Below are 15,912 nucleotides of genomic sequence, written 5' to 3'. Positions count from 1 at the left end.
GGTTTTCCCTATTAGCTGAAAACCTGTGGCTTTTTCATTTGATCTTATTTTTCTTGCCACATATACAAAGTAAACATAACTACAATTGTCCAATTAAGTGCCTCTTCCTGTTCCTATTGAAGTCAATGGCAACACTTTCTAACATCAGATCTGTTTTCTTACTTGTTAACTGTAAAATCCAGAAACTGGCAAGGAACTTTCCAGCAAGGGGGAATTTTGCAAAGTCTATCAATATACAGTAATTATGACAGTATACTAACATTAAGCTAAAATAACAGAAAATAAATTCCAGACTTTCAGATGCATTTGGAAAAGTTATCCGGTATCACAGTCTTTCGAGAGACAAAAGAAAAAAAAAAGGCAAAAAAAAAAAGCCATCAGATTGTTAATGAGACTGAAATCCAGAGTAAAATAAAAATCCCTCAAATTGGTTATCAGCATTCATGTTTGCCAAGAAGGCCTGCATGTTATCCTGCTGGGGAAGAGAAGATTTATGGCATTGCACACCTTCATCCATCCTATTACTATATATGAAATGGAAAATAAAACAGGTCGGTACTGCCCTTAGAAATAATCAGTATTTTGCTGCCACTGAGTAACAAATGTTGTTATTATTATTACTAAATCAGCAGGAGGGCAGCCATGAGGTGCTCATAAATAAATTATTTTTAAAAAACCAACAAACCAAACAGGGCTGGGCTCCACCCTCCCAAGGGTGTGAAGGAAAATAAATCAGGGAGGGAGGTGGGCAGGGCAAGGCCAGACCTGGCACACACAGTTCCTGATGGCTAGGTGGCAGCGCCCAGCACCCAGTGCCCAGCACCCAGCACCAGCAGCAGGGATGGAAGGGGGCAGTCAGGAAACTGAGGACTGCCAGTCCACCTTGAAGCAGAAAGAGAAAACAGGCAAAGAACCAGAACCTCTCACCATAACCCTGATCACCAAGAAGGACGGAAATGAATTAGGCAAAAAGTAAAAAACCTCTTTGCTAAAAGGATAGTCATCATTCCATCAGACCTTTCACACTGTTTTTTAGCTCCGCGACTGCTGACCCAGTTTGGGGCTACCCAGACCTCAGGTCAGAAGCCAGTGGCCACTGCCTTACCAGCAGCCCTGGGGCAGGAACGTGGTGTTAAAAGGCTTTGGGCTGGTTCGGCGAGGGAGCTGCAGAGCAAGATGGGAGACAAGGACACAGCATGACTGCTGGCAGCTGATGCCACCAGAGAGCCACCACTTCAGCCACCCTTGCCCTGAGTCCTGGGCCCAGCATCCCTTGGTGGCAATGGCAGAGCACAAGGCTGGCTTTCCGTGCGCCAGGCACAAACCACCACGTGAGAGCAAAACCACAGCAGAGGTTTCAGAGCGACACCTGAGCACCACTCCCACTTCTACATCCACCTCCCTCCAGCATGCCAGGTCCAGCCTGCTGAGAGATGACCCTCTCATCAAGGACACCTGTATTGAGCACAGGGGCTTAATGTTTGCTGGCGATGCAGTACAAAGTTCCCGTGCTGCCTTAGGAAGCCCAGGCCCTGGGATCTGGCCGCTGGGAAAATGCTTCTGCTCCACATGCAATTTCACACATCATTGCATAGGTCTTGTGATTCTCCTGCTAGAGCCGGGCTCTGCCATCGGAGGAACGCTTGTGCCTCGGCAGAAAAATTCAACTGGATTTTCTTCACGGATTACCGACTCTGAATTTCAAGCTACATACTCAAAAAACTAAGCTCCTTACTGTCCAGCAGAGCTAACACAGCAGCTCGGGAGATGCCTGTGTTAGTGCAGGCACAGAACAAACTTCTTTCTCAATATTGAAAGTAAAGTAAAACTTTTTAATAGGATTGCTGTTTGAACTTTATAGTTCTTTGCAAGATCAAGGCAAATGACATCATCTCCACAAGTGAGACCCCTGGTTCTGAAATTTTAAAGGTCACAGTCGATACATTTTTTTTTGTTTTTTTTAGAAAGAAAACAGACTTCTGAGAAAATACGCAGCCTAATGTTGTTGCAAGTTACAGAGAAAGCTATTATAAATGAAAGGGACTAGAGAACCACAATCATTTTCTCTTTCTGCCCTAGCTCTTCTCCTTGCTTCAGCACGGGTCCTCCACAGAATGAACTTCTTGCTCTTCAGCAACAGCAAAAAAGAAAAATATTTTGACAATCTTTTGAGAATTCGATTATTAACCCACAAAGCCACAAAAACTGGCAAAGGACCTATAGAAGGTGCAACACTTGAAACTGCCAATTCATTTATTTAACTGAGTGGATTTCAGATAGTTTCCTTTTACCAGTCAAACAGTGACTTGGGGTTAGCCCCACTGGGGATTGAGTCGTTACAAGGCCGCACGTCGCCGCTGAAGAAAGTCAAAGCGCCTCTGCTCCATGCTCTCGTTGGCCAAGCATGTAGCATCCCTCTCCAAGCAACGTGAAGTCCTGTGCTGAACAAGCAAGAGGCTTTTGCTTGGGACTTGCACAAGAAGCAACGTGATGAGCAGGTGGGTGCCTGGCAGAGCTGCTGGGAGAGCAGCTCCAGAGCCCAAAAGGGATGGGATTTTGGTCAGTGCCCTATAGACAAGCTCAGGAAGGGCCCTGTGCCACACCAATATTCATGATCTCTAGCTCTGTCCTGGAGGCAGATGCATCTGCCATCCCCCACCTTCATGACACAGCCACGGACCAGTGCAGGGCACGGCAATCCTCCAAGCTTCCTTTCCAAGGTGTGCCACCAAGCAAAGAAAATTAATGATTTACTAGGCACAAAATAAAAAAGAGAAAGCTCAGTGATTAAGACAGTCAGCTCAGGAGAAGGGAAACCTGGGGTCTTGTTGCTCATCCAAGAAGCATTTATTCATTTGGCTGTGGACAGCCACCTGAGAAAACACATCAGACTGCAGGAATTAGACACCCTAGATCTTCCTCCTCCACCAAATGAAATCTCACCCCTGCAGAATTAGAAGGAGCCCTGCTGCCAGAGAGAAGGACACCTCAGCAAAATCAGCAGCCATCTGGAAAGTGACACCTCCTGAGATATTGGAGATGTGAATGCACATCCCACTGCCAAGCTGGAGAAAGTCTCCTTACCAAAGCTCAGGAGAGGCCTAAACTAAGGAATCACCACGAAAAGTGGAGGCTTCTCCTCAGATGTGCTTGCAAGCAAGGATGGCACCTAAGAGACAGCAGCTAGGCCAGAGGGTGCCTGCCAGCTTCAGGACACAGAGGTCCTTGGGGACAGTGTCCCGCACAGCCCTGAAGTGGCTCCCTTCTCTCACGGCAGAAGCAGCTCCTGACTAGCTTGGATGAGGGACAGTGAGAAGCCAGGGACTTCAGTCGCCACTCTGGCTAGGCAGACACTCAGAGGATGCAGGCGCTTACATTCCACCTAAGGTCCACTTCAGACATCTAAATCCTTCCCCGTACGTGGCCTTAACTCTCGAGCAGAATATAAAGAATGACAAAAAAGGAACAGAATCAAATGATAACACAGGACCATGGCATTCCTGGTTAAAATGTAAATACAGTAATTTAAAATTAAGTGTTCTTGGCTGAATTTTCTCTCTGCTTCTCTCACCTGGGCTTTTTTGCATTCTTTACATCAAAAATGTACATGTCTATGTAAATATGACGGTGCCTGTGTCTCCTTCTGTAGTTCTCATGCTCTTGTTTTTCTTGAATAGCTTGGGGAGAAAGCCATATGTTGGACTAGAAGTGCCCAGAGCTAAGCATGGCTCCCACGTCTGTTAGGTTGTGTGCCCAAAGAGGGAACCCATCACTGCAAGACAAACACAGTTATTTCTCCCACACCGACTGCATCCCTTCAGTGTTCCCCATGTCAGTGTCAAAAAGGTTGCCAAGTGTGACAGGCCACTGCCAAGCCAGTCCTTCTGCAGCTCTGGAAATCAAAATTAAGCCATTAAGTTTTTAATCAGAAAGCATACATTATACCAAGTACCACAAAATTGCAGAGATGAGCTAGTTCTCCTCTTTTTTCTTTCCTAATACAATTAAGATGTTATCAGGCCAAAGTACAATATTGTGGTATCCTGGCCAAAGTGAATAACTTTGAAAGCTGCATTTATTTGCCACCAGAACCACAAGCTAATAATGCAGATTACGTGCAGTTCCCATCTGTTGCTTTTTCTAAGTTCTGAACAAACCCATGAGGCCGTGTATTGTAAGGGCATTAACAACCCCCAGACACCATTATCAGTGATGCCTAGTGCCTAAAATTTATACTCCACCAGCTATATCCCCCTCCCACCCTGCCCTTCGATATGCTTTCCTTCTTTGTTTCCCTTGCAATATAAAGAATTCACATCCTGAAAACACACTGCCAACTTACAGAATGGATTCAAACAGAAGAAACAAATAAGAAAAAAAACCACATCAACCACATTTCAGACCTGAGTGTAAGACACGGGCCCATCCATGAGACACAAGGCCTGTGTTGCCCAACTTACCCGCTGTGTAAAACACACTCTCATGACTAACTGTGACGCTCTCTTCTCTGGTACTAAGCAGCCTCTAATAAACTTACCACTCCACAAAATACCAGGGAGCCACAATATAAAGGAGGAGAGGGCTACAGCAGCCAGGGCTCCTGCCTGTTGCAGCACCCTGCATGACAGGGAGATCTTGCAAGTGGCTGTGCTGAATTCCTACCAAGCATGACCACCTACAAGGCTGGAAGAGCCATTTATGAATCAGGTTCATACATGAGGTATGGTGCAAGAGGCAAGTTGAGGACTGAGCACATATATTAAAGCATCCTTTTACACTGACAGATCCTGCAATTTAGAAAAAGAAAAAAAGAAGAATCCACTGTCCCATGCCCTCCTTGATTTCTCCTGCCTGAAGAGAGGATCCCAAAAGTTGTGTTTGCAACTTCACGTTAGTCTTTTGTTCTTTGTAACCAGCTAGAAGGCTTTGCCTGTTTTTAATAATGCTATGGCTCAAAGGTACCAGCCATGTACCAGAGAGACAGGCAAAAGCCACCTTCAGGTAGTATTTTGCACATCTTCCATGTGTACATTACAAATAACATGCGGCAGTAAGTGGTATCACATGCATCCAAATTCTGGAGCTTTTGTTGATAGAAAACCTCAATAAACAATTAAGTGGCTATTGATAAGAGGTATCCTTTCCTTTTAAAGGCAGTCATTGTTTACAGTCTGAGTTTCTTGTACTTCTAACTGTCGAGCAACAGCTCCAGCACTCGCCTCCTCTGGCCAATCACGCCTGGTAACACCTGTCTTTTCACATTCTCGGTTTTATTCATTATTTATGTTTCTCTTTACACAATACACCCACAGGACAATACATCTCCAGCATGCTTACGGTTTGATGCAAAGCTCACTGGAGTCAACAGAATGACTTCACTGGCTCTGGAGCGAACCGAGGGCCCCAGCTCCGCAGACGGGCTTCCAGCCTGAGGAGGGACTTACGCACAAGTTAGGCATCCCAGCCCAGAAGTGCAGTCGCAAAATCCCTAACCCTTTAGCTGCTCGTCGCTGAACAAGCCAAGGTCTCCAAAAGCCTGAACTGTTCTCAGACTTTTTTCCCCCCAGTTATCTGTTTTGTGAAAAAAGACCCCCACAACACTAACAAACCCTCTGTAGTGATCCATGAACTAGGGGACCAGGGGACAAGCCTCCCTCTCCCAACTGTGGTCCCAACAACCAAGTGCTGGAGTCAGTCTGTGTGCATGTGTGTATATACGTACGTGTGTGTCTGTATACGTGTGCGTATTTGTATATAGTACACAGACACACACGCACACACACACACATTTTTTGCTCCCCCTTCTGGCCCCATGAATCTAGAATTTTTTTCTTCTTGATGGAAGCAGAGGAGAGCAGAACAATCCTGCCTCCAGTATGACTTGTAGCCAGGGATCAGCAGCACTCCTTTGGGAGGTGAGCAATGTGGATTCCTGCTGAGAAAAGGGCCCCAAAGCCTTGCTCCCTCTGTTACTGTCCATCTGCAGGAGATGTCCTCTGGATCCCTGGACATGTATCCCCTTTAGTCAGGCGGGTTCAGCAGTGGGGAAAGGCAACACCTTCATTTTTTTAACAGAGATGGTCAGTGCAGGCATCACATTATTTAACCTAACGCTGATTTGCCAAGAGACCCAGAGCTAACAAACACCAGGCTTGAAAAACACATTAACTGGGAAACATACACTGTAATTTATATATTTTTACACACACCTCTTAAAGATGTGCTGTGTAATTGATCAGCTTTCTGTATTTCACAGGAGGCCAAACCTGAAAATGCCAGTGTCCTACCTAGCTAACCTCCATTTCTAGGTGACTTATGCCAGCTCTCAGCCCAGATGTTAGGTTTCTTCTTCAGTATAACTTGAGCCATTTCTCCCTCCAAAACATTAATATCATAAGCTTCACAAATACAACAGATTTGGTTTGTGGGAGAGTGGCTGGGACCACATTTTGTCCCGGTATATCAACTAATAAAGGAAAAAAGGAAAGGAATACCCTTCTAATTCAATCCAGTTACTTATTCTGGAAAGATAGGGAGAGAGAAACAGGAAAGGCTTTTGACTGACTACAAGTGAAAAAGCTGTCCATTTTCCAAAAGTGGAAATCTTCCCTTTCTAGTTGAGGCTGTAGCATGCTGCAGACAGAGGTGATCTCTACCCCAGAAACAGTCACCCATCAGATCACAACAAATACTCATTTTCCAGAACAATCCCACAGACACGTCTCCCAGCACCTTTGTTTCGTCTCAAGACAAAGATTTTTCACACTAGACGTATCTTATACCATAAAACCCCACTCCAGTGACAACCACAGCTGCAGACACTGTCACCAATGGCCATCTGCTTGCTGGCAACACCAGGATCCCGTGTTTGTTGCACACCAGTCTGGTGCATCACCCCTCACAGGCCGGGACACTGCATGCACACACACACAGGTGGCCCCTGCTGTCCCGATGCCTGGGACCTGCCGCAATGTGCCTCTCCCTGGCAGCTGGATGGGCATCTCTGCCGCTCCCTCCCACCCCACTGCAGGAGTCTGCTGCCTTGGCTAGGAACCTGCCTTGGTTCTGCCAGCAGGTAAGGGTGGACAGGAGAAGCGGAGACCACAGGAAAGTGGAGACCGCTGATGAAGACAGTGCCTCGCTCATCCCTTTCGCTCCTAAGCTGTAGCTGTTCCCCCCATGAGCTGTAGCTGTTGCCCCCATCTCAAACCACTCCACCATACCCAGCATCAAGGTGAAACTTGACAACTGGCAAAAGGCCTGCACTGCTTTGGCACATCCCAGTGCAGACACCCCCGGGCAAACCTTTTGCTCCCGCGAGCGCAATCTCCTGGGCACTGCGCAACCCGGGGTCCCACCAGCCACGGGCCAGAGCCGGGAGAGGAAGTGCCCAGTTGGGGGACATACCCAGCCTCCGTTGTCCTGGATCCAGTTGTGCAGGTGCCGGTTCAGGTACTCGGTCATCCAGGCGGCGATGCTGTCTACGAGGGGAGACATCTCCCGGTTGACGCTCTCCACACACATCACACCACCGAACTCGAAGAAGGCCACAATTCTGCCCCAGTTAACCCCATCTCGGAAGAGCTCCTCCACCACCGCCACGAAGCGGCTCCTGGCCGTGAAGGGCGTCAGGTGCAGCTGGCCAGACATTTGGGCAAAGTCCCTCTGGTAGCGTCGGGAGAACTCATCTCCCGCCTGGCGCAGGATGAGGTGGACGACCTGGGGTGCGGGGCGCAGCCCCTCGGCCGGGGGTGCGTGGCTAGCAGCAGCCGAGCCGGGGGGCTCGGGGTGCGGAGACACCAGCCCAGTGTGATCAGAGGAAGTCCCAGCAGCAGCAGCAACCGCAGCAGCAGCAGGAGCAGAGAGACCTGGAGGCAGGGGTGCCCTGTCCTCGCCGGCAGCCCAGTCGTATCCCCTCTGCGAGAGTTTATAGTGGATGTACTTCAGCACTATCTCCCGGTTATCGTAGCCTCTTCTCCCCGGATGAGCCATAATTCCCAAGAGGAAGCAGCAAGAGGAAGGGAGAGAGGAAGAAGAGGAGCAGGATGAACCCAAAAAATTAAAGCAGCCAATAATAATAAAATTAATAACACCAAAAATTATAATCCAGTTACTGTATTGGACACGGTTTCATTCATGCTGGTGTGGGGGAGTTCTCGGGGTCTCGGAGGTACTTTTGTCTTCTCAGTGTTTCCTCCTTGGTTTGAGATGCACGGCATAAATAGGGATTAAAATGCTGAAAATACTTTACTTCCAGGTGCACATTTATTACTTATTATAAATTTACTTTAGGACCATTTCCTCCTCGGTGTTGAAATACATCTTAAAAAATATTATACCGACTCAAAATCAGGTGCATTTTCCCCTAGGTGCTGGACTACCATGGACATGAAGGAGCGGACGAACACACACTGCGAAAACTGCAATTCAACACGATTTGCTAAGCAGCCTTGGATGGACGTTAATCCAATGCACTTTATGCTAGAAACCTCAACACTAGGTTTTGGGGTTTTTTTTGTTAAGTTACACAAACTAAATTTCCTCTGTAAAGTACTTACTTGGACTATAAATATGTTCCTCTGTCAAGTTTCCTCTAAAAGAAAAATAGCAACAATAAAATCCAAACATCACAAGTCTTCAGAAGCGTTAAGTTCTGGTCGCTTTGATGCTTCAAGTCACCAAGGGGACGGGAAAGGAGCAAAAAAAATATTTCTACGATTTCAAATGTTTTTTCCCAGACTCCTGTTTAAGAGACATCTCCAAAGATGTGTCAAAGCTCAGAAAATCCCGCCTCGCAGCCCGGGAAGGCGAACAACCCCAAAGAGACGGAAAATCCTGGAGACCAGATGAACCACATTTGAATCCAAGCTCTCGCAGAAGTGCTCTGTTTTTCCCTCCAGTGCAACGTACAGACATATGCATTTACGTAGTTTCATTCAGACACCGATCGCAGGAACCCGGTGCTTCCACACACACGCACGCACACACGAAAAAAAATTAAGAATTAAAAAAAAAAAAAAAGGTATGTATTTAGGAAATTAATTCTTTTTCACAAGAAAGAGCGCAAAAAATTAATTAAAAAACGAAAATAAAAATAAAGGAAAATTGCTTTTGACTGCTGCCATTTCCCGAGCAGCTTTGTATCGGCGGAGGAAGAGCCCCTGGCGCTGCCGAGGAGGGGCGCGGACGGAGCGTGTGTGCGGTGTGACTGGTGCCGATGGGGACCGCGGCCGCGGCGCCGCTGCCCGCCCGCCCGCCCGCCCGCGCAGCCCCGCGCACCCCGCCGGCTCCGGGCGGCTCCTCCGGGCGCTCCGCGCTGCTGCTGCCGGCGGCGGCGGCTCCGAGCGGCGGCGGCTCCGAGCGGCGGCGGGCGCGGGCGGGGAGCTCTCCCGGCGGCGGCGGCGGCGGGGGGAGCGGAGCGGAGCGGAGCGGAGCGGCGGGGGCGGGGAGAGGCGGGGAGGAGCGGAGCCCGAGGGGGAGGCTCCGGCCCCGCGCGGCGTAGCCGGGCGCGGTGGTTTCCTAGAGCTCCGCCTCACGCTTCATTCAAGAAAAGGGGGAAATGGGGAGGGGGGGTGCTTGAAAGAAAAAGGAAAAAAAAAAAAAAGGCGGCGGCGGGGGAAGGCGAGCAGCCCCCCGCGGTCCGGGCCCGCCCTCCATCGCCGCGCGGGCCTGGGGCCGGCGGCGGGGGAGGCGCGGAGCGCGGCGGAGCTGCGGGCGCGGAGGGGCGGCTCTGGGGCCGCGGGCGGTGCTGCCGGACCGCGCCGCCACCGCCGCCCCTGCCGAGGAAGCGACGGCGGGGCCGGGGGCTGCCGGCCCTACGCGGCGGAGCGCTCCGCGCCTCTGCCGCCCCGCGCGGATTCATGTAAATAAATAAATTTCTGTCGTAAAAATAAATGAAACGGGGAGGAAAAAAAAATCCGAATATACCTTTTTAAAAAGCAAAGTGGGGTGCTGCAGCCGTGCAGAGCTCCGTGCATCCCTCCGGCCCCGCTGTGCGGGTGCCCCCCTCTCGGCGGCGGCCCCCCCCTGCGGGGTCCCACACACCTGCTCCACGCAGGCCGCCGGCCCGGTCGGTGTTCAGGTGATGGGACAGGCAGGGAGATGGATTTTAGGACTTTTTGTGGAAACGGGGCTCAGGTTTGTCCCTGCGCCCGGCCTGAAGAATTTTTTTACATTGAAGAGGGGCTACTGGAGCTGCTTGAAGATGAGTCAATCTGGAGTTGCCTAAAGAAGCACAGTTAACCTTTCAAGCTGGTTAAATCCACAGAGCTGGGAAATAGCGATGGCTCAGCCCCCCTGCCACCCCAAGCAGCGAAATCGGGGGCCAGGGATGTGTGATGCTGCGACTGCCCCAGCTGAAATGGGGCGCCATCCCGGGGAAATGCCAAGCCGAACGGGAGCAGGACATTCCCGGCATCTTTCTCTGCTCAGTACAGGAGGGGAAAAGAGACGTTCGATAAATTCTGCCAATTTTTGTCGATATAAGAGTGATTTGGATGATAACCTCATCTACAGACTACCCCGAACCTAAAAGGAATAAAATGCATAAACAAAGCTGTGACCATGAGTTCGCTTGGACAGGGGGCACTGAGAATGAATGCACCCTGCCCTCCAAGCCTCTGTTTTCAGAGATGCTTCCTTCAGGCACGGACCTGTCACGCGTAGTTCACAGGGTGGCTGCTCCTCTGAAGAAATGGCACTGGTGGCACCAGAAGAAGGGGAAGTCTCCGCATCCAAACGAGAAGGATTCCCCTAAACGGAGCTCACCTGTGCCCTCGGTGATCCCGGGATTTGTTTCGAGGCCGCACCGAGGAATTGTTTTCTGACATGTACGAAACAGCGCCTTTCCAGATGCCTGAGGAGGTGTTCAGGGTGTTTAATCGTTCTGGCGTCTGTTGTTTCGGGGGGCACGGGGAGGCACCCGGCACCATACCTAGTGCCAGCATCCTCTCCTCTCTCCCTCTCTTCCTGTCTCCTCTTCCTCTCCCTCCTCGCCTCTCTATCCTCTCCGGCGGGCGGCTGTTGCCACCCAGCGGCCGCCGCTCGCCCCGGGCTCGGGGCTCGGCCGCGACAGCCGGGACCCCTCTCCGTCCCTGCGGGAGCGAAGTGCTCGCTCGCCTCACACCCGCCCGGGAAACGGAGGGAGCGAGGCGGTGCCCCCTCGTCTGTCTTGTGTGCACTCCCGCCTGCCGATCTGTGAAACGGGGCTGGCTGTGTCTGGTTGAGTTCCCGGGGATTAAGAGGGACAGAGATTGCAGGACAGCAAGTGAAATGAGTTCAGGTAAGATTGATGATGCTCTGTGCAATCATGGACTAACGGCTGTACCTCACCAGGGCATGTATGTAACTCACAGCATGGTTTAATGCTGGACCACAAGCTCATCTCATCTCCATCCATATGAAAAAATCCCAAAATTAAGGTGCTCACAATGAGCTGAGGGATGGCTTCTGATGGCAGAAATGCAGACAAGGGATCTGTCAACCAAGTAACATCATCACCTTTATATTTTCACTGAAAGAGAACAAAGAAAAAAGGTTCTCAACACTGAAAGTAACCTGACGTTTCCATGTTACCACTTCCATGGTTTAAATGGGACAAGTGATACAGGAAATCAGAACAGCCATAACCAACCAGGCTGCTGATTCAGTCTGTCACTGTGCTGGTGACTGAATCTAATGCAGTTGGTCCTGGCACTGAAAATACATCAGACAGAGATGTTGAGTAACACAGAAACCCTGTCTGGGTAAGCTGCAAAATGATGTTCTAGCAAGATCAGTTTTAAAGCCCAGAGAGTAAATCAGTGTGGGACTGATGCAAAAGATGCATATAAAATCAATGGGCTTTTGTAAGGAGGAATTGACAATATCGCTGATTTTGCTTATGGTATTTAAAAGTATTTTGCATGTAGAAATGCAAGTGAGGCCAACAAAATGAACAGATTGTACTGAGGACACATGATCAGTAAAATAAGAGTTTCATAATTCCCAACTGATTCCTGATGGAAACAGGTACTGCAAAACTTTATAAGATCCTCTGTTTGAAAGAGATTTAGTAATGATGCTTTTTCCTCACCAGCTCTACATTCAGCACTTTGCTACAGGAATGATAGCTCCCAGCTTTTTAAAAAAGTTTAATAGGAAAATCGTGGTCATGGTTCACCAGAAAGCTTGCTAACACCAAATACAGCTGAAACAGTACCAAAAAGTATGAAAAACACAAGGGAAAATCCTGGGAAGTGTTTGCTTTAAGCAAGGGCATTAGCATTGAGTCATGGGAAACAAAAACTGTGCCTTGAAGACAAATTGGGACTCTGTAAAAAAGCAAAACAAAATTATGTGCATTTAAAGCCTTGTTGTTAATATTAAACGTCAAAAGTATTGCATCTGACCTGTATGGCTCTAATTGAAGGGAGCGGCATCTTAAAAGCAATTATCATGCTACCTGAATGGGTGATAAACATCTATTACAGTGTCACGAGTTTGCATCACAGTACTGCTTTTCACCTTGCTTGTTTGAGCTCAGCAGGATAAAACAACAGTTAAAAAGACATCCTAAACAAAGGCGATATGGTTTTGGAGGCAGATGAAAGAAATGGCAAGAGAGGCTCAGGATTTATTAAGGAACATGCAATCAGTGCACAAAGTCAGCTAAGAAATCATTATGGGGCTTTTAGGTAGCAGAATAAGATGCTGACACTACTCAAGATCTGATCCTGCAAGTCCTTCCACACACATTTACCTTTATGTGAGTCAGCCCACCAAAGTTAATCAGACTTATAAGAAGAATTAGCTGTATGAAGAATTGGAACTTGATTAGGAATACAAGCAGCAGCTCACCTGCAGAAATCTCTTTTGACACTTAAAGAGGTGAAAGCATCATCAACAGGCATCAGTTAGGTCTGGTGGCATGAGGGACATTATTTTCTTGAGATAGCTTTCTGATCCATGCTCAGGCAACTGACAAGACAGGATCCCACAAAGCCTGCTCCTTCTTCAGTGGCTTCCCAGATGCCCGCTGTACAGCAGATGTATTATTAACAAACGATCCAGACAAGTTTGCAATGCCTGGCTACACTAAACTTCCCAACAACCTGAAAGTGGACACCTTTTCCCTGTACCTTTGTGTTAACATCAACAGGCTTTCAGCAGCAATCCTGGTTCCAGGTGAGTTGCCCATCCTTTTATTTCCTTGGCTCACATGCAGGTGAGTTGGAGAGAAACAAATGATTGTTTAAAGCCCTGCCTGAGCAGGCACAAAATAAGCAGGGTGTATGCTTGCACTCACAGTGAGCAAGGACATTGCCACACTTTTCTGAAAATCTGCAGATTTTCTATTTTAGAAAAAAGTCAAAACCACCATCACCAACAACCAAAAAACCAACAACAGTAAACTAAATTTGAGCAACCTGAAAGAAGCGTTTGGTGCAGTATAGGTAAATACAATTACGACCTCTGAAGAGGTCCATTGCCCTATGGTGTTGGAGCACAGCTTAAATACTGGTTTTACTGAAAGAGTCCACTAAGACTGTGCCCACAGGTGGGAGTTTGCACATATGCAAATTAGCAAGCTGCTCCTCACACAGCCAGTGGCTCTGTAAATGCTTTTTGGTGCTGTGTCCCGTGAGGCATTTGTCTGTGCCACCCACTATGGCTGTGCTTCCCTCAGTTCCAGGCATTCACTACTAATCCCTCTCATACCAGCATTCATTTACTCTGCATGCCTTTGTTCCTGCAAGAGCTTTCTAACTTGCCCTGAGTAAAACTAACCACCGACCATGACCTTTCATGTTTGTTTCTGTCACTGAGACCACAATACCCACGGATCTATGGTATCTCTGCCAAGCTGGATGAAATGCCTTGAAAGCAAGATTCTTGTAGAGACTTGCATGGATGCACATAATTCTCTGCTATCAGGTGCATGCCACCATTTATTGCTCAGACTCTCTCATCTGGTTTGCTCAATGTGTGGCCCAACATTGCTGCCTAGGCAGCAGCTAGTGCCTGTCATACAGAACACTTTAAAAGACAGTTTTCTGCATGTAAAAAGTATGGGAAAAGATAGTACCCATGAAGCCTGGATGTGTATTTTCCTCATTCTTAACCCAGGATGGGGGCAGGCTAACCTGAACGAACTTCCTCACTTCTGCAGAGTGCATTCCTAAAATGGGAGATTGCCTTTCATCCTGCCAGTGTTGCAAATGCTACAGGTGTGGAGTGGATCCTTTTTGGCTGGAAGCGCTTACAGAGCAGATAATGCTACTGTAAAACACTTAAAGCATGCCCAACCCGCAATTATGGTTTATTTCATGGGGTTTAATTGCACTCATCAGGAAAGGCAGCTGGATGAGATACTTGGATAATATCCTTAGGGTCCAACATAGCAAACAGCTCCTGGCTTTCAGATGCCTTTTACTGTACTCATCCCTCAACCATCTTCATTTATGTCAGGATCCATAGGCCCCATGGTTTGGATTGGAAGGAGGCAAACCAGCTGCATCCAGCCCCGGATCTCTCTTTCTCTGACATCTCAACTTCACTATGTGGCAATAGGGTCTTGCCTTCACAAGAGCTGAGCTGTCTTGCCACCTTTCGCAAGACAGCAACCTGTGCTTGTGACTGAGGCAGTGCTGCCCATGCCCTTTCTTTCTGCTGTGTGGAAAAGGATTGGACACCAACTTCCCAGCTGAAACTGTGGAGGAGCAAAGCAGGTAACTTCATCAAAAAGGAATAGGAAATGGAAACAGTCTTCTAGACAAACAGGAACATCCATCTCTGATTCATAAAGTTTTATTACACCTGTTAAAATTCCTTAAAGTAAAAAAGGGGAAAGCACTTTTTTTAAGTAAATGCTTTGAAATAAGGACCAACACATTTCATTTTAACTACTTTCTATGAAGCACCCCTTAGCTTTGAAAAGGCTGTTCCCCTCAGTTGCAAGTAACCTGCATAATTTAAAAATTTCATTTTAGACTTAATTTTATATACATTATTTACAGTTGGTATCTTTATAGATATAACACCTTATTTTGGTCAAGGGATTGATTCTTGGTGCTGGGTAGCATGATCGTGTTAGTCATGTATGTTTTGCTTTCGCCCCTTATGTTTATTTACATTGCTCTAGCAGCACTACTACAGAACCAACTTCAGAGTTAGAACTGGAAAGGTTTAAAATTAACGTGGGGATTCCCCTCCAAGCTGAAAACAAACTTGTTTTCAACTTAAAAAAATAAAATTTCGGACTGGATTTGCCGTATTCTACCACAGAGGAGACTTAGTATTATATTCATCAAGGTTTCCCCAAACAGCAAACCTTCCCAATCAATTCTATGAAATGCATTTCCCACATCAAATAAAATGCTGCCCTGCCCCCCTTCCAAAATTTAGATATGCATCTTTTGGGTTAAAAAAAAAAAAAAAAAAAAAAAAATTTGCACTTTTCACTTCCTTCAGTGCAAGTTTCATCCAAAAGCATTATTTCCCCCCACCGCAGACCACCACCCACGGAAGATTAACACAGTTGACCTTTCCCACCAATTTAGAACAACTTAAGTTGAAAGTAGTAAAAGAGAGGATGAGAGGTATGGGAAGACAGACACCTCATTTGAAGTCTCCCCCCAGTGACAGAGGAAAGGAAATGACTTCATGAGGTTTTTACTACCAGCTTTGACAGACAATCACACACACACACCTACTCTACAGCGTGCCTGGTACTGGCTGGGCAGGAAAATACCCAATTAAATGGAACTACAAGATAATCTTATTTCACTTACAAGGCTAAATTATGAAAAAGATTGAGGAGGAATCTAGTTTGGCCTGCTACTTGTACTGAAGTGGAAAAATCAGGAGCTCCGGTTGCAACATGGCCTTCTCCCATTTCAAAACTCAGAATGTTGGAGAATTAAAAGAGTAACA

At 47.6% G+C, this 15,912-nt stretch overlaps 1 protein-coding gene across 1 annotated transcript in view; it reads right to left on the bottom strand.

Annotated features, from left to right (window-relative positions):
• BCL2 (BCL2 apoptosis regulator) overlaps positions 1 to 9,252 on the bottom strand; it is a 96,598-nt gene extending 87,346 nt beyond the window's left edge. The window contains exon 1 of the mRNA XM_032117010.1: positions 7,408 to 9,252. Coding sequence (XP_031972901.1) covers positions 7,408 to 7,992 — 585 coding nt within the window. The 5' untranslated portion in view covers positions 7,993 to 9,252. The remainder of the gene's footprint in view (positions 1 to 7,407) is intronic.
• Positions 9,253 to 15,912: the final 6,660 nt, after the last annotated feature.

This window comes from Corvus moneduloides, chromosome 1 (assembly GCF_009650955.1).
Source record: "Corvus moneduloides isolate bCorMon1 chromosome 1, bCorMon1.pri, whole genome shotgun sequence".
NCBI lineage: Eukaryota > Metazoa > Chordata > Aves > Passeriformes > Corvidae > Corvus > Corvus moneduloides.
This window is presented reverse-complemented; position numbering and strand designations above follow the sequence as displayed.